General features: G+C 52.3%; 1 protein-coding gene across 1 annotated transcript; it reads left to right on the top strand.

Moving 5' to 3' along the window:
* Positions 1-4,226: 4,226 nt before the first annotated feature.
* On the top strand, positions 4,227-8,617 carry LOC309689284 (uncharacterized protein; the record flags this gene model as incomplete). Its single annotated transcript, XM_082505580.1, has 2 exons — positions 4,227-8,017; positions 8,066-8,617. Exons 1-2 carry the CDS (start codon positions 4,298-4,300, stop codon positions 8,615-8,617), a joined length of 4,272 nt encoding a protein of 1,423 aa, XP_082361706.1. The 5' UTR covers positions 4,227-4,297.
* Between the last annotated feature and the right edge of the window lie 240 nt (positions 8,618-8,857).

Raw genomic sequence — 8,857 nt, 5'->3', positions numbered from 1 at the left:
AAGCTTTACTTTGCATTTTAATTAACGTGGGATTATTTTTTGTATTTAGAAATAATAGTACCAACTTTTTTTTTTTTTTTTTCAACATTTGTGGCACTGGCGTGGCGCCCCCTGATGGACGGCGCCCTTAGCATTTGCCTATACGGCCTATGCCACGGGCCGGCCCTGCCTGTTCTAATATATGCTAAACCATCCATTTATACACTGCAAACATGGATGTGCTATGCTAACAGTGAATGCTGCCGGTGTTTACTGATAGCAAACTGTGGTACAGAGACGACTATTTATAATATTTCTAGTGATACTCAGAAGGTCTCATCAAGTCCCGATTTAATTCGATTTATGCTGTTATCAGTGTTTGCGATGATAGCATGGCTGTGGTGTCACATCAATGTATGCGCTCGGTGTTTGCTGATATCAAACTGTAGCATTAGGACCACTGAGTTAACCTTTGTAGTGATACTCAATCCTTTTTATTTAGACCTGGTTTAATTCTGGGATAGTTGAATATTTGTATATAATCCCTGCAGCTGTCAGACTCTATAGCAGGCGTCACCAGCCTTTATTAATTAAAACAGTTAGATAAAACTGAACAGTTTGGTTCATCTCTAGTTACATGGTTCTATCTTGATAAGCTGTCTTATCACAGATTAATTTTTCAAAAATATTAATGATTTAAGCAAGGAAAGGGCTACATGTCAACACACAACTCTTTATTTCTATTAATGTCTCACTTCATTCCTACCTGATTGACATGTTTAGGAATTATGAGTGATTGGCTCACTGTAGTTGTGAAAGTTGCTACCAATCAAATTATGATATGTTAAAGTTAAAATAAAACACAACTGTTTTAGATATCATCTAATATACATTTTGTAATTATCCTTATAATTACAAAATGTTTTATGTAAGATTTAAGTTTTGTGATTTAAATCTGACATCACCAAAGTATTTTGGAATTTGAATAATGTATTTTGTAACTGCAGTACACATAATACTGATTTTGAACAATTTTGTCCAGGTTCCTTGTCACCGCGGACTGCTTCAGCACCAAGCGTTCAGTTACAGAGTCGGTGTGTCAGATCACCCCCAGGCAGCGACGGCCATCTGGGACTGTCTAGTGGACGACTTCATGGCTGTGCCTTCACCTGGAGACTGGCGGTCCATCACAGAGGGATTTCCAGGAGCGCTGGAACTTCCCTCTGTGCTGTGCAGCTCTGGATGGGAAGCACGTCCAGACAAAGGCACCCCATATATCATATAGGAGACACACACATTGATATACACTAAATATTTATTTCATTTCTTTTTTGTGGTGCCCAAATTTATGCACCTGCTTGATTTTGTTTAAATAATTATTGCACACTTTTTGTAAATCCAGTTAACTTCTTTTCACTTCTCAAATATCACTGTGTGTGTCTCCTGTATGATATATTTAACTGACATTTTTTTATTGTAACAACCAACGATTTATACAGGAAAATGATGTCTATTAACAAGGTTGCCCAAACTTTTGCATCCCACTGTATTAGTATATTTTGTCATTAGTATAATATGAAATAAATTCTACATGTGTCAAGTCGTGTGCCAACATTTGCTGTGTAGTAGAACTGAGACATCAGTCATTATAAAAATTTATTTGAAATAATATTAAAATTCTCACACAGAAATACATTAAACATAAATATATAAAATATAAGTATTTACAGAGAGACAGGAATAAAAAGGACCAGCTGCTCTCCAGAGCAGGAACAAGGCTGAGGAGGAAATGCTCCATTGGAGACTGGTGTGGACTCTTCAGGGACTCCAGGATGGCCAGCTCCACCACCGATGGACCATCCTGGGACCCGTCCCTCATCTGCCTCGGAGCCGTCCTCCCCTGTGGGCCTGTAAAACAGCACAAAACACAAAGAAATGAGAAGACTGCTACTAGATTTTAATTTCAACATTGAAAAAACAAAAAAAAACAAAAACAGGATATAATCAGATTGGTTGTAGATATTTAGTAAAGGTGATCACAGGCAATCCCACCGACTAAAAAGGTATCAGTGCTTGCTGTACATATCTGTGGGTGCAGCAGCAGGAGCTCAGGGACTGGGGAGCCAGGAGAAGCAAGTGCGGATGCTCTGCTTCAGAATCAGTTGGTTCTATCAATACAGTATTAAATGTTAACAGGTTGAATATAATAATCATAGAGTAGACAGTGGTCCCTCATTTATTGCAGCAGGGGTTCTCAGAATAACTAGCCCCTGGCCACGCACTTTATACACTGTTTTCCACACACACACATGAACATTGGTCACAGTTCTCACAATTGATTCTCAAAGTGCAAACCTTTGTAGATTGCAAAACGTAAAAGTATTAATATGCCGCGGTTTGTCTTCATCTGCCTGCCACTTTCGTGCGCCTTTTTCCCTCGCGGTGCAGGTGTCTATTTCCGAATGAGGCTCATAGTTATGGGTGTTTTTGTGCTGTTTTTTCTATTGGACGTGATGGTTATCAAAACCAAACATGATAAATTTGGCAAGCGCAGGAGATTTGTCAATCAGGCTGCAGAATGCAATGCTGTACGGTGCAAAAAAAAAGAAAATGAAAATTAAGAAAAAAGAGGCAGTGACGGATGAACAGCGGGACCGCTGTGAGCTGTTTATTAATAAACAAAATATATTCTTAAATGACAACATGCCTAAAAGCAGAACGGTATTTGTACGTCAGTGGGAAAATAGCGGGGGCTTGCTAGCTTTTGTGCGGCTTCCCCGGGTCAGTGAAAACTTTAGAGAAAACTTAAGAAAAATGAATGAACTTACCAGGTTGCCCGATCTCTTTACATATCTTCCTCCAAGCTCGGTCCTTTATATTCCTGTATCGGTCCAGAAAGCAGCTGGTGTCGTACGGCTCCGGGTTGTTTGCTACGGCATTGATTAGCCTTCCTTCTATTGAAGAATAAAAGGCTTTGGCTGGATCTGCCCCTTTGAACTAGGTAACAGCCACGTCACCAGGCTCCTGATTGGTTGTCGCGGCGCGATTTCACGCTGGAGTTCAGATTTTTCCAACTCGAGCGGGGGACGCGAAACGCGTGTATGCACAAAATGCAACACATAAACTCACGCGCGTGGTTTTTTTCGCGAGTCAAACGCCTGAAACGCGCTACACTCACGCGCGTTTCAGGCGTTTTCGCGTTTTCGCGACGCAAATCTGCTTCCGAATTTTCGCGGGAGCCGCAATCGCGGGTCAGCGCGCCTTTCCATTGACTTTACATGTAAGCCTGACGCTCCGCCTGCTTCTACTTGATGGATAGCATTAACAACCTGCTAGCTACATATAATCATGTGTAGTTCTGAAAGCAATACCAACTAGATTTTTAAATCTTAATATAAAATGAGTAACAGCAGGGTGGACATTAGGTAAGGCTGCACTTTGTGTAGAAAACTATGTCTGTATCAGTAAAATGTTTTCTCTCTGTCTGTTTGTAGGTTGTAATGCAGCCTTCAGTAATAGTAATAGATCACACAGCAATACTACATCGAAGACACTGAAGTGGCACATAACCCAGGCAGCCACAACAACTAAAACAAGGTAGTTGCAGTAGGCTAACGTTAGTTTTTTAAAAAGAACTTACTTCCAGATGTTTCTTCAGGTTGGAGTCTTTTAGTTGCTGGCAAACAGAGTTTGCATTGCATGGTCAGATTTTGCCCATCCCTTTCTTCTTTAAATGTGAAGTGGTGCCGGAATTTTCAGGTAAGAGATGCATTCCTGTCCACGCACTGCTGGCTCTGGGTCCATTGTGTAACTGACACCACCAACATTAACAGGAAGCTTATATTACAGCCTCTTATTGTCTGCTTTGTTTGGGTTTCTAGCAATGCGTGGAATTTCCAAAATTAGAGAGGGCATAACCTAACATATGAAACAATAAATGGCCGCCGTGTAATCCATTTATTTCAGCAAAGTACTGTATTCTAATTATCACTGTGGCGGAGGCGTGGCCCCGGGCGCAGCTGCAGGGGAGGAGTGGAGCGGAAGGCTCAACGGGGCGGCGCCGCGAGGCTGGTAAGAACAGCTGATATTGTTTATGGACTAATGATGGTCTCCTCCGCTGTGTTTATAGTGAGACGAGGAGGAGCGGCCAAGGGAGATCAGCTGGGCTCGAGCTGTCAGACGGTGCGACTGAGTCAGCTGTCAAAATACAAAAATATCAATAAACGTGAAAGTTGGCTATACCTGCCTGTGTGTGCGTGTGTCTGTGCTGGGTGTACTCTACAAGTGGTGCCGAAACCCAGGAAGAGTGCCGGTGGAAATGTCCGACCCACAGGCCACGCCACCCGCCCAGCCTCTGCAATTCTTGGCGCAGATGCTGGCGGAGATGGCGACGATGAGCCGGGATCAGGCGGCCGACCAGCGTGCCCACCTGGCCGCGCTGCGGGAGCAGACGGACCGACAGACGCAAGTTCTGGAACGGCTGGTCGGGGCCGCTGCCACGCCGAAGCCCTTGCCGCTGTCGGTGTCGGTGCCCCGGATGGGGGACGGGGACGACCCACAAGTTTTTTTGGAGACCTTCCGGGCCACGGCGGAGGCTTGCCAATGGCCGCGGGAGGAGTGGGCTCCGCGGCTGCTCCCCCTGCTGTCTGGGGAGGCACAAACAGCGGCCCTGAGTCTGCCTCCGGCGTCGAGGAGCAGCTTCCCGGACGTGAGCCGGGCGGTGGTGGACAGGCTGGGGCTCACCGCCGAAGACCATCGCCGGCGGTTCCGGGCCTGTCGGCTGGCCCCAACAGACCGACCATTCGCCTGGGCCCGGCAGCTGCGCGACGCGGCGGTTCGCTGGCTGCAACCGGGAACATCGGAGGGCGAAACGAAGCTGGTGGACAAGGTGGTGCTGGAACAGTTCACGGAGGGATTGCCAGCGGAGACGGCGAGATGGGTCCGGTGCCACCGGCCCGCAAGCCTGGAGGTAGCGGTGACGCTAGCGGAAGACCACCTTGCCGCTGGAGCAGGGGAACCCGGGGACGCCGGACGGAGGCCGAACAAACAGGCCCCAGTGCCGGCCCCGAGACGCCGTGTGCCGGCACCAGGGCAGGCAGAGCGGCTGCCGGCGCTGAGCCCCACTAACCCTTTCGCGGCGTTGGTGCCGTCCAGGGCAGCCGAGCCAAGTGGAGCCGTCCCCGAGCCACGGAGAGCAGCACAGACGCCGGGGCCGGAGTGCTGGAAGTGCGGGCAGCCGGGGCACCTGAGGAGGGATTGTCCGCTTATGGAAGTGGGGCAGGTGTTTCGTGTTGCTGGCGCCCCAGCACCCTCCCCCGGTCCAGGAGGGACATACAGTATTCCGGTAAGGACTCGAGGGGGTATACGCCAGGCGTTGGTGGACACGGGCTGCACGCAGACCCTCGTACACCAAAGCTTGGTTCGCCCCGGGGCATTGCTGGAGGCAGAATGGGTGGAGGTGAGGTGTGTGCATGGTGACGTTCACAGGTATCCCGTTGTGCCGCTGTTATTAAAGTATAAGGGCAAAACGCATAGAGTAACGGCGGCGGTTAGCCCGCGCCTGTCGCACCCCCTGATTCTGGGTACCAATTGGCCGGGGTTTCATCAGCTACTGGGGCAGTACGCGGGGGTGCGATCACGACCGGAAGCGGGGTGTAGCGTGTGCGCGGCATTCAGCGGTGACGCGGGGTCGTCCGACACCGACTCCGGGGGGGAGGAGCTGGCGGGTCCCTCACGGGACGTCCCGCCGGCCCCGGAAGTGTCCCCCATGGGCGATTTCCCACTGGAGCAGTCTCGTGACGGCACCCTACGCTCAGCCTTTGACCAAGTGATGGCTATTGATGGTCACGTGGTGCGCCCTGAGGCCGCGCAGACCTACCCGCGTTTCGTCGTATTAAACGACCGATTATATCGAGTGAGTCGTGACACTCAGACAGAGGAAACACACACCCAGTTGTTGGTGCCGCAGGGCCGCCGGGAAACGCTTTTCCAGGCGGCCCACTATAACCCCATGGCAGGGCATATGGGCTATGAGAAAACTCTGGAGCGAATAACGGCCCGATTTTATTGGCCGGGCATCCGAGCGGATGTGCGCCGCTGGTGCGCGTCCTGCCCGGACTGCCAACTTGTTAACCAGCCGGCCATACCGAAGGCGCCGCTGCGCCCTCTCCCCCTCATTGAGGTCCCGTTTGAGCGCATCGGCATGGACCTCATCGGGCCGTTTCACCGGAGTGCACGCGGCTACCGCTTTGTGTTAGTCCTGGTGGATTACGCAACGCGGTACCCGGAAGCAGTTCCGCTGCGCACCATCTCTGCAAAGAGTGTGGCGCAGGCACTGTTTCAGGTCATCTCCCGAGTCGGAATCCCGAAAGAGATACTGACTGACCAGGGCACGTCGTTTATGTCTCGTACACTGCGGGAACTGTACGAATTACTGGGCATTAAATCTATTCGGACCAGCGTCTACCACCCTCAGACTGATGGGCTGGTGGAGCGGCTGAATAAGACTTTAAAGTCCATGATTCGGAAGTTCATTAACGAGGATGAACGCAATTGGGATCACTGGCTAGACCCTCTGTTATTCGCAGTGCGGGAGGTGCCCCAGGCCTCCACGGGATTTTCTCCCTTTGAACTGCTGTTCGGCAGGAGGCCACGTGGGGTGCTCGACCTGATTAAAGAAAGCTGGGAGGACGGTCCGAGCCCCGCCAAAAATGAGATTCAGTACGTGTTGGACCTGAGAGCAAAACTCCACACTTTGGGGAGGTTGTCACGGGAGAATTTGCTCCAGGCTCAGCAGCGTCAGCAACGCCTGTATGACAGAGGGGCTAGGCTCAGGCAATTTTCACCGGGAGATAAAGTGCTTGTGTTACTCCCTACCTCCAGCTCGAAGTTGCTCGCCAAGTGGCAAGGACCCTTTGTGGTCACACGGCGAGTCGGGGACGTGGACTATGAGGTCGCTCGGTCGGACAGGGGAGGAGCCACGCAGATTTATCACCTCAATCTCCTCAAACTGTGGCGAGAGGTTGAAACCGCTTCTCTGGTGAGCTTGGTGAAGGAGAGAGATGAGTTGGGGCCGGAGGTGCCAAATTCTATCGTTCCCGCCTCCCTCCCTTGTGATGACCATCTCACACAGGCCCAGAGAGCGGATGTTGTCGCGTTGCAACAGCGTTTTGCGGACGTGTTCTCCCCCCTGCCCGGCCGGACGTCCCTCATCGAGCACCATTTCGTGACGCAGCCTGGCGTGACGGTGCGTTCACGGCCCTACAGGCTCCCGGAGCACAAGCGAAAAATCGTGCAGAGGGAATTGGCGGAAATGCTGAGGATGGGAGTAATAGAAGAGTCGCACAGCGCCTGGTGTAGCCCCATCGTTCTGGTGGCGAAGAAGGATGGGTCTATACGGTTCTGTGTCGACTATCGCAGGGTGAACGAAGTGTCACGCTTTGATGCCTACCCCATGCCTCGGGTCGACGAGCTCCTGGACCGGTTAGGCACGGCCCGCTTTTTCACGACACTGGACTTAACCAAGGGCTATTGGCAGATTCCCTTGTCTGCCGAGGCCAGGGAGAAAACGGCCTTCTCCACTCCGTACGGTTTGTACCAGTTCGTGACACTTCCGTTCGGCCTGTTCGGGGCCCCGGCCACTTTCCAGCGTCTCATGGACCGGGTACTGCGTCCGCACGCAGCGTATGCTGCCGCCTACCTGGATGACGTGATCATCCACAGCGACACCTGGGCGGAGCATGTGCTGCGGGTGGCCGCGGTCCTGGAGTCCCTGAGGGGGGCGGGGCTCACGGCCAATCCGAAGAAGTGCGCGGTTGGACGGAGGGAGGTGCAGTATCTGGGGTACCACCTGGGGGGCGGGCAGGTGCGTCCACAGGTGGAGAAGACGGCGGCTATCGCATCCTGCCCGCGCCCCAGGACGAAAAAGGAGGTGAGACGGTTCTTGGGGTTGGCGGGTTACTATCGTCGCTTTGTGCCGGGGTTTGCGCAGCTAACCAGCCCCCTGACCGATCTCACTCGAAAGGGTGCCCCGGATCTGGTCCAGTGGACGGGGCCGTGCCAGGCGGCGTTTGTGCAGGCGAAAAAGGCTCTCTGTGGGGAGCCGCTGCTTCACACTCCTAACTTTTCCCTCCCTTTTGTTCTGCAGACTGACGCCTCGGACAGAGGGCTGGGAGCCGTTTTGTCCCAGCAGGTAAGGGGGGCCGACCGCCCTGTCCTATACATCAGCCGGAAGCTGGCAGAGCGCGAGCGCCGGTACAGCACCGTGGAGAAGGAGTGCCTGGCCATCCGGTGGGCGGTCGGCTCCCTGCGCTATTACCTCCTGGGACGCTCATTCACCCTCTGTTCGGACCACGCCCCGCTGCAGTGGCTCCACCGCATGAAGGATGCCAACGCCCGGATCACCCGGTGGTATCTGGCGTTGCAGCCCTTTAAGTTCAAGGTGATCCATAGGCCGGGGGCGCAGATGGCAGTGGCCGATTTCCTCTCTCGCTCGCGGGGGGGGGGAGTTGGCTCGGCCGGACGGCTCCCCGGCCTCGAACGGGCGGTGGGGGTGTGTGGCGGAGGCGTGGCCCCGGGCGCAGCTGCAGGGGAAGAGTGGAGCGGAAGGCTCAACGGGGCGGCGCCGCGAGGCTGGTAAGAACAGCTGATATTGTTTATGGACTAATGATGGTCTCCTCCGCTGTGTTTATAGTGAGACGAGGAGGAGCGGCCAAGGGAGATCAGCTGGGCTCGAGCTGTCAGACGGTGCGACTGAGTCAGCTGTCAAAATACAAAAATATCAATAAACGTGAAAGTTGGCTATACCTGCCTGTGTGTGCGTGTGTCTGTGCTGGGTGTACTCTACAATCACCTATTTAAGCTGTATTTAAGCTGTAAC

The sequence above is a fragment of the Aulonocara stuartgranti genome (genome assembly GCF_965226115.1).
Source record: "Aulonocara stuartgranti genome assembly, chromosome: 2".
In the NCBI taxonomy this organism is placed as follows: Eukaryota; Metazoa; Chordata; class Actinopteri; order Cichliformes; family Cichlidae; genus Aulonocara; species Aulonocara stuartgranti.
Note: the sequence above shows the minus strand (reverse complement) of the source record. Positions and strands in the feature narration are given on the sequence as shown.